Source organism: Blennius ocellaris (genome assembly GCF_963422515.1).
Source record: "Blennius ocellaris genome assembly, chromosome: 3".
NCBI classification, from domain to species: Eukaryota; Metazoa; Chordata; class Actinopteri; order Blenniiformes; family Blenniidae; genus Blennius; species Blennius ocellaris.
Window position 1 is genome coordinate 17,431,178 of NC_137652.1, and position 13,116 is coordinate 17,444,293.

The 13,116-nt window shown below is 40.6% G+C and overlaps 1 protein-coding gene across 1 annotated transcript; it reads left to right on the plus strand.

The window, feature by feature from the left end:
* The first annotated feature begins 1,225 nt into the window (after positions 1-1,225).
* On the plus strand, positions 1,226-12,393 carry LOC308128634 (ADP-ribosylation factor-binding protein GGA2-like). Its single transcript, XM_080494266.1, has 16 exons — positions 1,226-1,417; positions 4,278-4,362; positions 4,978-5,053; positions 5,488-5,586; positions 6,878-7,001; positions 7,212-7,312; positions 7,439-7,519; positions 7,600-7,737; positions 8,491-8,701; positions 8,812-8,973; positions 9,064-9,122; positions 9,210-9,319; positions 9,531-9,685; positions 9,812-9,981; positions 11,004-11,114; positions 11,679-12,393. Exons 1-16 carry the CDS (start codon positions 1,375-1,377, stop codon positions 11,787-11,789), a joined length of 1,836 nt encoding a protein of 611 aa, XP_080350392.1. The 5' UTR covers positions 1,226-1,374; the 3' UTR covers positions 11,790-12,393.
* The last annotated feature ends 723 nt before the right edge of the window (positions 12,394-13,116 follow it).

Here is a 13,116-nt window from a genome sequence, read left to right on the forward strand (position 1 = left end):
TAAAATTCGATTAATCGAGCAGCCCTATGTGAAGTTTCACCCTATTCACAGATGTGAGCGGCTTTGGCGTCTGTACTGCAGCAGCATAACATTCATACCTCAGACAGGTGTCATGTTATACACTGCTCTGGTATAGTAGGAGTTGACCTTTGGATGGTATAATAATAGTTACAGTGGCACTAAAGGGGAATAAACAAATGCTACCCTTTTTTAACTCCAAACATACTGTATGTTTGCATATCTCAGACTCTGAAGTATGTTTGATGTATCACGTTAAACTAATGTTATTATAGTATTTTATTTTATGTTGTCTGCCATAGCACGCAGGGTCCTAATTGCTCTTTAGTTTTGGTCATTTTGGTCATTTTGTGACACAAAAATATCTTAAAGGGTTGGTCACATCAAAGCTATGACCAACCGTTGTTGTAGTAACAGTAGTTACTGAGTGCCAACATGACATTTTTAGAAATCTGTTGAGGAATTTGTCCCATTATGCCTCTGCAGTGTGATTTCCCACAGCTCATCCAATGTGATGGCATGTATTTCTGCTGCCTTTAAAAAAAACAACTAGTTTTCATAAAGCTTACAATAACATCATGAATGAATCGTTTACTTCTGTTGAAAGTTCCGTACATAGAAGATACAGGCAAGCTACCTGCTCAGTGCATTATTTATGCTTCTATGAATTCCACAGAATAACCTGGAATGCGTGCATCTTACAAGGTAAATCCAAAACAGCAACATAAAAATCAGATCTGAAGACTAAACTATAACAATAACATATTTAGTGAATCCTGTTTGCTTAATTTGCTTCACTGAGGGTTCAAAACCAGAAAACTGAAAGTGTCTGATTTTTATCTTTGATGAATTACGCACCAAATGTTCTTTTGGACATTCACTAAGTGTTCCAGAAGATTTCAATTCGTGAAATAAACTTGTCAGGAAGTAAAATGAAAACAAGAAGTTTGTTGTTTATGTGATCAGGAGTTAAAACGGTTCTGAAACTTTACAGAGGGGTGTGTGTGTGTGTGTGTGTGTGTGTGTGAGAGAGAGAGAGAGAGAGCGAGAGAGAGAGAGACAGACAGACAGACAGACAGACAGACAGACAGACAGACAGACAGACAGACAGACAGACAGACAGAGAGAGAGAGAGAGAGAGAGAGAGAGAGAGAGAGAGAGAGAGAGAGAGAGAGAGAGAGAGAGAGAGAGCGATGTAACGGATAACTTGGTTAGTGTGTCAGCAGTGTGACTGACGGTGTGTGTGAGCGTCACGTGTCCTCGCGCTCATGCGGCAGTTTGACACCTCTCTCCTGGACACATAGACCCGGGCCCGCTGCTGGCCCTCCACCCCACACCCTCCACAGACCCCCGGCCATGGCGAGCGCTGACGGCCCGACGACCTTACAGTCGTGGCTCAGTGAGTAAACGCGGAGCTCCGCTCAAACTTTCTAATGTTGTTTACTCGTATATTTCGACGCCGCGCGTGGTGAATTCTTCACAAACTAGGAGCGCGTGACTTCAGTCATGCTATCAGAGGTTTTATGTAGGAGTCAGAACTCAGTGCGTGCATATATTTTTACCTTTAAAAACAAGTTGGATTGTTTTTTTTTTGTTTTTTTTGCAGTCTCTCAGCAGGAAGTTGTTTATCTCGTGCGCGCACACGAGAGGCACTAGATATTTTTGCAGCACGCACGACGTTGTTATGAATAATAATCTCAAGGGATCACCTCTCACTTAAAGCTGTATTTTTTTGGTTGGTTTTTTTTACATTATGGGATATTTCTAACAGCGATGTGCTTTACAAAGTATACCGTACGTTCTCTTACTGTAGCTGTAGTGTTGTATATTGTTACAACTTTCATAACTTAATAAACTAAAGCGTATTTGACAATAAATGTTGTCCTAAAAACGTATTATAGCAAGACTTTGCATAGTTTTTGCTTTTTATTGTTGTTTCTACTCAAAAATAAAGAAAAAAAGGAAACCCTGTTTGACCATCAGGTTGGTCCTGGTAATCCACATAAAATCCATTAATGATAGTTTTTCAAGGCTCTTTGTAATGTTTATTCATCTCTACCTCATTGTGCTTTATGAAAGCAGTGTTATAATATTATTAGAACTATGTGAACTCATCAAAAGAGAGATGGAAGCAGTTGATGGCGTTAAACAGACACTCTGGACAGGTTAGCACCTCATCATAGAGAAACAGACAAATACCCACACACACTTATTAACAGTCACTGACTAACCTGACTTGCTTGTATTTGTCTGAGAAAGTGTCCAAAAAGAAACCACACGAAAAAGGACATGTGAGTTCCTCAGAGTGGCTTTACAATGTAATAGAATATATCAAAACTGTGATTCAAATGATAAACTCAGCAAATCGCTCACTTCTGAAGTGACATTATTAAAAGTGCTTTGACAGCAGATAGAAAGCGACATTGGAGGGCAGGGAATCTAAAATATTTTCTTTGGTATAAGTCCAGCAAGGGCTTTCAAGTCGACTCTAAAATGCTCCATTGTAGCTTTTTCTTGGAATTGATGAAGAGAAACAAAAATTGCAGCAATATCCATGAGTACTTCCAGCTGATGGATATTGCTGTTTTTTTGTTTTCATTTTTGGTTGTGGCAATTTGAATGAGCCATCATTTATAAATACTTCAGTCATAAATATATATACTGTTGTGATAACAGACAGGACCTCATGGAAGCATGAGAAACAGTCTGAGGACTCCTGCAGGGAAACATTAATGTGATTTAGAACTGTCAGCTCAGATGTAGGAACTGCGTTTTTTTAGTCAACTTCCAGTTAAAATAATGTTCAATACTTGTGCCCAGAAATAGGTAAATTAAAATCATTTAGCTTCTGTTCAGTTAGAAGTGAAAGGACTATAACTAAATTATAAGATCCAGCTATCGATCTACTTTTATCAGTAACTACAGAAATTATGGGGCAGTTTGTTTTGTGAACAATTGTAGGTATAATGTTTCTTTTTTTTCTGTGATAAGAATCAACCTGTTGGCTACAGAAATGCTGATCAAAAGGTTTCAGTATGTATTCGAATTTGAGAACACTCAGATAGTGAAATATATTATGTGAGGAAAGTTGTAATTAAGTATGAATAAAATCACATTTTTCATTAAGAAAATATGATTAAACAGTCAAATGCTTAACATACTTGATTTCAGTCATTTGTGCATTTGTATTGGTGTCTTTCACTTTTTGTTAGTAGTCACAACTATTAAAACATTGTAAGGTATGATGGTTTAAAATTTCAGTCAGCTGACAAGAAATCAACTTACACTGTTTTCACGCTTCATCAACATTTCAAAGTCTCACTGGCAAAAGTGATGAAAATGAAGATTTGCTGTGTTTCCTTTTTACTTCACGGTGACTGGTCATTTATGTGGAGGAAAATCATTCATTCTGAAGACATGTTTTAGAGTCATTGTAAGGTCAGATGTGAGGGTTAAAGTTCATAGTCATTATTGTTGAGTTCAGAGTGCATAAAAATACATGTACGTTCATTCAAAGTTATGAAAGATGCAGAATGGACTTTAAAATAAACTCCTGAAATTGAGGTGAAACCTGCTCAATCAGACATAATACAGCAATACACAAAGTCCAAAGAGTCCTGAACATTTGTATTCAAGTACATCTACTGTCAATATGTTTATGTTCTATGTTATTACAAGTAGAAGTGCTGCTATTAGAGAAGTACTCCAGCAAAAGTTACTAAGTTACTCATGTGTCTGTGTGTGACTTTGAGCCAGGAGAAGATTGTAATTGTTTATCAATCTCAGTAAAACTTCTGCTCAGAAGTTTGATGTGTCTCAAATCTGTTTGAGTTTTTCTTGTTTTATTGTATGAAGTAATCATTTCGTATTCAGATTTTTGAACTGCTCCCTTCTACAAAGGGCTGGTTGTATATTTTGAGATTAAGTTAGCAAGTCCCCCTCTCTTCAACTCTTTAGATAAAGCCAAATAATGATCTTGAAAAGTACTCAGAAACAAAAACACATTTTTAAAAAATGAATCAAATGGCAGAAAATCAAAGTTGGTTGCTTTTGGTAATAATAAAAAAAGCTTTTTTTTTGCACTATTTATTCAATAAGTTTGATTGTGATCTTCATATAATGAATTAAAGATACTTAAACATACAAAAACATTCCAATCTTGTATGTGCGATCATTACACCAAAGGTCATTTTCTCTTGTATTATACATTGTTATATTTAGTGGTAATGAAAGTTATTTTTTGCACTTTTATTTTTTAGATCAGGCTACAGATCCAAGCAACCAGGAGGACAGATGGGACTGCATTCAAGGCTTCTACCAGCTGGTCAACCAGGATAGTGATGGGTCAGCAGAACATATATTTATTTACTCCTCATGACATTTGAAGTATTTATACAGAGCTGTGTGAATGTCACCCGTCTGTTTTGAACACTTTGAGCTTGAATTAAAGCTCTGCGGGTTTGTTGGTTACTTTTGAAAGTTCCCTTAACGTAACTTTGACACTTGAGAAACGGTTGCCTCACATCCAGATTGCAATCGCAATAAGTAATGTGAGTCAGTAAGTAACGCTTGTTTATAGAGCACCTTTCGCAGATAAAGATGACAAAGTGCTTTACACCATCAATAGCAAAAATCAGAAACAGAAATAATGTCAATAACATTCTAAGTAAATCTAGTAACAGTGATACAACTGTGAAGTAACAGCTAAGATGCAGAGAGGCAACACATACATGAACAAAACCAATGAAGAAAATCAATAGAGTCGAGCAGCTGCAGGTCAATGAAAAGCGTATAGTTGAAATAATCAGGAAATGGTAAGTCACAAAGGCCAGCAGGGGAGCTTGTGTATCTTGACAATGACTTTCACTGTATCTGTCTTGTGCTGTATACAAGACGGATGTTCCACGCGGGCCTGTTCTGGCCTTTTACACTGATCAAAGCTTTATTCTCTACCTCCAGGCCACAGGTGGGCCTTCGTCTCCTCGCCCATAAAATCCAGTCCCCACAGGAGAAAGAGGCTCTGCAGGCTCTCACTGTGAGTAACTACTGCCGTGTCTCTGATAGAGAAACGACTTGCGTGCTCATTTTTTGAACTTCATTTGGACTCGCAGCTCTCAGGTGACTAATTCTCCTCCTCGTGAGTCAAGATCTGCATTTGTCGTGGCCTCTTCACACATTTAGCCCATTTATTCTAAAACCAAAGTCTTTGTTTTAACTGAGGCCCGCTGTGGTCTTGTGAATAACATCTGTGACTAAGTTCTGCCGCATGGAGAGTGTAAGTCAGTCTCTCCCTGCGAGACGTGATTTGGAGAAGCTTCTGGAAGGCCCGCGCGCAACGTGTCATGTGATGCGTGCCGGTGGTTCACCGCAAGCATCCAGTCCTCTCCTCTGTCATGTGTTGCGTCACAACAGAGCAGTTTGATTTCAGTTTGTTCTCGCCTGCAACGAGTTCTTCTTGGTGCTTTCCAGGTTCTCGAGGCGTGCATGAACAACTGTGGCAAGAGGTTCCACACCGAGGCCGCCAAGTTTCGCTTTCTCAACGAGCTCATCAAAATCCTCACACCGAAGGTACTGCACTGATGTGGCGTCACCATCTGCTGTAACTGTTGTCCTGGTTTTATAGGCTCTGAAAACCTTTGGTTTTATCAAATTCAGAAGAGGTTTAAAATGAAAAGTTTGTGTGTGTGTGTGTGTGTGTGGGGGGGGGGGGGGCATACAATATCATGTCAGTGACTTAAAATTTGTCTTATTTTGCAGACCACACACTTATGGTGTGGGTTACAGTATATTGATCAAGACTTTAATGTGACTAACACAAAGGAAATGTGTACAGATTTCAGACAGCCTTTATGTAGCCGCTCATAAACAAGTAGTGATGTAAGTATAATTAGCTCAGCAACAACATCGACGACAAACTGTTCTTTGAGCATAATGTCGATGCGTTTTTGCAACAAAGCCGAACAGCGCATGATCTATTTTTTCCAGGAAAGTGAGGGGTTTTAATGTTTTATGAGAATGTGTCATTGAATCTCTTCTTACTTTTTCCTTTGTGTGTTGGGCACGAGTCACTCACAAAATAAAAACGGACTGGTGAGTGTTTTAAAAACCGGTGAAATTGCACGTGACACACCCAAACATCTAAAGGATTTGTAAAGACAACTCTCATCGTCTTAGTTTCGCTTGCTAGCGTCAGGTGGTTGGTTCACTTTATCAACATGCCGATCCAACAGACAGAAAACCTGTTGTTCCAACTCCCATTGATCTGCTCATTAACTGTATACAAGTATCAATGGCTGCTTGTAGTTTATGACTACTGTTTCATGTATTTTATGACTGTTGTCCTACAATTTGCACCTCAAGGTGAATAAAGTTCACTTTCACCTTTACTTGGAATGCATGTGGATGTCTATAGCTCAGCTGGTGGAGCAGGTTGACTTCCATTCCTCAGGTTTGAAACCTGTCCAAGTCCTAAGAACGGAGTCTTTGCTGCCCCCTGCTGTGCAAACACCTTTAGTGTGTGAGTGTGAGTGTGGGCAAATATGACTGATCCTGGAAATCTTATTGTTTGATGGATTGGAGGAATCCTTTTCCCCCAGCAGATTATGAAAGAAAATAATGCAACAGAATAAGTGGAAGGTATTTTGCTTATTTAATTTTGATCAAGACGAATGAAAATGGTCAAATAAGCAGCTGTTGTTAGTTGTGTGAAATTTGACATTGTGATGTGATTCAAGATCTGTCGGGCAGTGCTCGTCATTTGACCTTGGCTGTGAAGCAGGCTGCTGTACGATCCAAGAAGTCGAGTCTGCTTAAAGTCTATGTGCAAAATGATGTGACCCTTCTGTTTCTCTCTGAACAGTACTTCGGTGCCTGGAGTCCACAGAAGGTCAAAGACAGAGTGACAGAAGTCCTGTATGGCTGGACCCTCTGGCTTAAAGATGAGCCCAAGATTCAGGAAGCCTACAGCATGCTGAAGAAACAAGGTGGGGTGGGGGGGGGGGGGGGGGACCCATGACCGTTAACTTTTTATCAATTCTTTTTTTAAGAAAACATGCTGATTTTCACATGGCCCTGGGGAATAAAGTTTCTTCAATATTTACAGCTATATGGACTGATGTGATTTATACAGTGCAGAGTGATATTTTGTTTAAATTTACTATTGAACTATCTGCTGTTTATTTTTCTGTTTGCAGGAATTGTGGAAAAAGATCCCAAATTGCCAGACAAAGTTATAATGGCTCCTCTACCACAGCGGCCCACTGAGTCTGTTTTTGACAAGGAGGACAAAGCTAAGGTGTGTGTGTGTGTGTGTGTGTGTGTGTGTATGTGTGTGTGTGTGTGTGTGTGTGTGTGTGTGTGTGTGTGTGTGTGTGTGTGTGTGTGTCTTTCTGCTTGCTCACATGTGTTTCTGTGTCTTCAGCTCTTATCTCGGTTATTGAAAAGCCCCCGTCCTGAAGACTTGGAAACTGCTAACAGGCTCATTAAAAACACCGTCAGAGAGGTGAGCTGGTCTGTTTCCCCGCTGCACCACAAGCCGAATGACTGAGGAGGTCAACTGTCCGTGTATACGTGTGTGTTTAGGAGCAGGAAAAATCTGAGAAAGTGTCAAAGCGGGAGTCCACACTGAAGGAGGTGGAGAGCAGCACCAAGCAGCTCAGAGAGCTGCTGGACCAGCACAGAATCAGTGGAACCTCGTTACAGCTCAGTGACGACGTTAAGGTACGCTGGGACGCAACAAAACCAATCACGGGGTTGAAGTAGTTTGGAGAATACCAGAATTTCAGTCTGATAAAACACACAGAAAGGACTATCATTTTAATCACGCGTCATTATTTGATAGCAGCCTCTGTGTTATTAGTTGTATGATATTCTGACTTGCATTTACTGCTTTTGACATGTGGACAGGATGGGTTTTGTTTTCTGGATCTTGTTACGTTTTATACATGTATTTAGAAACTGCAACAACAAAAGAATATATAGTCTAAAAGTTTTGCTTCACACTGCTGTTTACCTCAAAACACAATGCAGTAAGTGTCACGTGGTCGATGATGTAACAGATGTGCACACACAGCTCTGACACCTCCTCTGATCCTCTTTCATTCTCATCCAAACTTTGAGTTGGAAGGTCATTGTGTGTGCAGCGTCCTGAGCAGTGTCGCTCAGATTTCACACATTTGTTTCCTCTGTTACAAAGATGAAGTGATTAGACATCACTGTGACCTCAAACCAATTTAGTTCATTCAGTATCTCTGCAAAAAACTGTCACTTAATGCTTCTTCACATATTCCAGGGTACTTTGATACTTTGTATGACTGTATACACATTTTAAATTTCTACTCACGTGCCTTCGTAGACATTAAAAATCAAATCACCAATTCAATTGCATATAGTTGATTGGACTGAAAGACAGTTTCTTCTCTGACTGTTATAATGTATATCAACGACTGTTGCTCCTCCACATCTGTCTCCTAGGTGGTGTGCGAGCGCTGTGACCGCCTGAGGCCCAGCTTGTTCCGGCTCGCCAGCGACACGGTGGATGACGACGACGCTCTGGCACAGATCCTGGCGGCGAATGACGAGCTGACGCTAGTAGTGAAGACCTACAAGGATCGCGCGGGGAGAGCAGAGCAGAACGGGGGAGGATCAGGAAACAGGAGCGAAGAGGCACCGAGTCCGGACACCGGTAGACTTTGATTTGTTCGCCGCTTTGTCCGTTGGTCCCCGTAGGCGCACACCTTGACCTTCTGCCGAGCACTTCTTTGTGTTTGAACCCGCGCTGTCTTGTTCCTGCAGCTCCCATGAGTCCCAGGGGAATAAAGAGCTACCACCTCATCGATCTGTCCGCGCTGGACTCTCCTCAGACCTACAGGAACGCTGATTCACCGCCTGCCTTCCTATCCTCTTCAACAGACAGCAGCTTCCAGTCTGAATTCCAGCCGGGCTTAAATGAATTAGGTAGGCCTGCACTTGTACCGACTCTGAATTGATCGTCTGTAACACGGATCAATGTGCTTCATAATCTCATGAGGTGCTTTGTGATTACAGAGTCGCTCTCAAAACAGGTTGAACAGAATCCGAAGTCGTACTACGAGGAACTGATGCAGGTGAAACTCCGGCTCAGGGATTCGATTTAAAGATGTGTTTCACTTGGACTCGGATGACGAGTATCTGATTATGTCTATATCTTTTAGTTTGATGGAGACGTTCATATAAAGAATGCTGAGCAGAACGGAGGGAGACGAGTCATGCTGAGATCTCGAGGTTGTGGGGACGGCAGTGTGTCGAACGGGACGGACACTCGGTAATATTAGTAGTGGATTGATTCATTGGCTTCAACATGGTGCAGTGGTTCGTCCTCCTGCCTCACTGCAAGAATTGCATGGGTTCCAATCCAGGCTCTGGACTGGAGTCAAGCACGTACACTGCGTGACGAACACACCGCACAACCAATTAAGGCATCACATTTAAACTTATTTAACCACTGAACTGTTTCTGCATTTGCTTTTTTTCAGGTTTCTCCTTCAAACTCAACAGTTCACAGATTCAGGGTCAGCATCCAAGACACAGAAACAAGCAAACAGTGTTTCCCCATCGAAGGTGGAGCAGAGCCCGTGTTCTCCTCAGCTTCTGAAAAATGTCTTTGTGCCTATGGAGACCATCGTATCCAGTATGTTCCTCTCTGTCTACTGTTTTCTCCCAAATTACTGCTGTAAAAAAACAGGGGTTTTTTTTTCATTCTGTCTGAGCAGTGGGACAAACCACATCACTGATTTTGTCTCCTGGTGTCCTGCAGGTCAACTGGAGCCGATCACGTTATACGACCGTGGCGGGATCCGTGTGTCGCTTCATTTCGCTAGAGACTGCCCGCTAGGACATCCTGGCGTAGCCGTAGCCGTCATGTCCGCCGTGAACACGTCTGCCCTCCAAGTGGAATGCCTCACGTTCCAAGCCGCCGTCCCAAAGGTATCAATACTATACTCGCGGAGACGCTAAATCAAGTGTCATCTCACAGTAAAGGTTGGCGAATGAAAAACCAAGAAGACCGCAGTGTCATCCGTCAAGTATTTATATTTATTTCCCTGCTTATTTTTTAAGAACCACGTTGAAATATTTGAATGTTTCAGCGCAGAGAAGATGTGTAAAGCTTTGGCAACAAGCTTAAACAGGTTTTCAGTGGTGAGAAATTTTGAAGTGTTTTCTTTGAATCACCTGAGAACCAGAAAACATCCTGGTCTTAAGATTTGGAAAGAAAATGTTTTTTATTGTACAAATCCAGATGAACTAAAGCAGATTAACTTCATTGGTGCTTTGTGTCATAAATCAAAGATACAATATTTGGCCGAGTGAAGAAAAAAAAAATACTTTTTTTGCAATCCTGTGAATTTGCAATAGTTTCTTATTCATATTTCTCCCAGGCAAATTAGTTTATTGTGTCTCAGTATCACAGCTCATTTTGAATAAATTCTATTTGACCAGAAGTCCAACAAACCAGGATCAGACAAAGAAAGACTTCTGTTCGAGAAAAAAGCTTATCTGTCTCAATACTGTACAGTTTTATTGAGGACTGATGAAGCTTATGTGGTGTCAGTGAATAACGTCTCTGTTCAATGAGCTTAATCCCAATTTGAATGTTTGATTTCTCTCATCATCCAGACTTGCCTTGTGCCTTGTGAGAGCCCGACATGTAACAACGAAACCAAACATGAGCAAACATCAGCATCACATGTTGCTTTAAAACCTGCAAATATGCTTCAGAATTAATTAATAGAGTCCACATTGATGTGCAACACATTCAAACTGCATTAATGCACCACCAGACTCTCATGGATTATGGTTTTTAAAAGGCGTGCTCTCAATTAAAATGGAGGATCAATCATTTTGGGAAGTCAGGCTGTAAAAACTCACTCATGTCACCTTTGCCTTGGTTGGAGTGTTGTCCGTGTTGAAAACCCGGTTCAGTGTCTGTGTGATTTACCGTCCTGCAGAACATGCTGGTGAAACTTCAGCCGGCCTCCGGGACCAACCTGCCTCCGTACAACCCTCTGCTGCCTCCACCCGCCATCTCACAGGTGATCCTGCTGGCTAATCCTCACGGCGTGAGTACACACACACACACACACACACACACACACACACACACACACACACACACACACACACACACGCGCGTGCACGCGCGCACACACGTGTGTGTGGCAAAACTGATAAAAAGCATATGATAGGTCGAGGACAGTCAAATTTGAAGAACTATGTGATTCCAGATGGTTTCAGGATTTGTGGGGGTCTCCTGGTCCTTTTCTTGTTTATAGTCCTCAAAGCAGTTGTCCTGGCTGTGAGAGTTAATTCTTTAATTTTAGTTACATTTTGTGCTGTTGTATTGTAAAAATTGTGAAAATAACTTTTCATGACTGGTTCAGCTTAGCATTTATCGTTGGGTGGCGTTTCTGCAGGGTCTGTCACACAAGGACAACACATATACTGACGTGGTAACATGACCTTTGTAATGGATACACAGAAAACATCTAAGCAGGACAACTTATCGGAGCATATTGGAAAAAAATTTTATTGTTCAGAGAAAACTTATTACGCTGGTTGTTGTCCTGCAACTCCTTCAGAAGATTTTAACCGTCCTGCTCTGATTGCATCTCCTCCGCCTTCAGTGTTCGGTCCGCCTGCGCTACAAACTCACACTGACACACGGGGAGCAGCAGCTGGACGAGACCGGAGATGTCAGCAGCTTTCCTGACTGGAGATCTTTGGTCGGCCGCTGAGCAGCTGAACCAGAGGAGGAGCTGACAGCAGAGAGGTCAAAGAGAAACTCAACGGGAACGTTTTGAAGAGTAACACCAGCAACGATTTCTTTCTTCTTCTTTTTTTTTTGCACTTTGTGTTTTTTCCATCAGAGACTTTTATGAATCTTCAGTTTGAGTAAACAGACCTGGACGACGTATCGGTGGTGAAAGTGTTACTGACCAACGAGCAGGAGAGATGAACAACAGTAGAAAGCAGTGATAAATAAAGCATTTTCTGAACAAGCAGGAGATAAACATGTGAGGGAGTTTAGAACTAGAGTATGGTGTTATTTATTGAAGGGAGGAGGATACATTTTTTTCCAAGTTTCCTCGTTTGGTTGTTATGAGTCTTGAAAACAAGCATCATTGTGGCTCCATCCTGCCTCTTACATAGAAATCTTTATTTATTGGCTTTTTGTCAGACTCCCAAAGTGCCTCAAGAGTGAACATGTTGTTGGTTTGTTTTGTTTTTTTGTATTTATTTTACAAGTGTTTTCTAAAAGAGAGACCGCCATCCTGTTTTGTAACTGATTAAAAAAAAAAGTTCTGCTGCAGATTTGTATTACAGTCTGAAGATGGGACAAACACGTCTCAGAGTACTTGACTTTGAAAGTATTCAAAGTTGTCAAAATTGTACAATTAAAGGTTTGAAAAAAACATGTCGGGTCATTTTTGTTTTATATAGCATTAACAGAAAATAAAGATCAAGTGAAAGTGCTCACCACTACACAACCATTGGTCACATTGATTCCGAATCACACAATGAAAGAATTCAATTTCATGGAGATCAATAAAAGCTTAGATCCTTCACTTTAAAGGTGGAGGTAAAGTTCTTTCCACAACTGTGTTAGTATTTTATTGATTAGATTTATGTTCATCATTTTAGTCACTTCTAAAAAAATGTTTTTTAATTCAAGTTAAAACAGTTTCTTCATAAATCCAATTAATAATCTGGATGATTAATGAAAAACTGTTGGAATCTTGAAAAATATCTCCTTGGCTTTTGGCTACTTTGGAGGAAATAATATTGGCCCCAAAATATAATAATAAAAATCGAAAAAAAACTTTTATTTTGTCTCTACCTGGAAAATGAGTGAACGTGTGTAATTGAAAACAGATTCATTGGCTTCATTAATCGTATTTATTATATGACATCAGCAGATTAAAATACATGTTTATTATGTACATATATGTCACAGGGGTGTTAGATAAAGTGCCAAATACGTTTCTTTTTTTCTTTTTTTACAAAACCAATGAAAAAGAAAACCAAAAGAAGGGATTGGTGGAAGACCATCACACCCGTTGG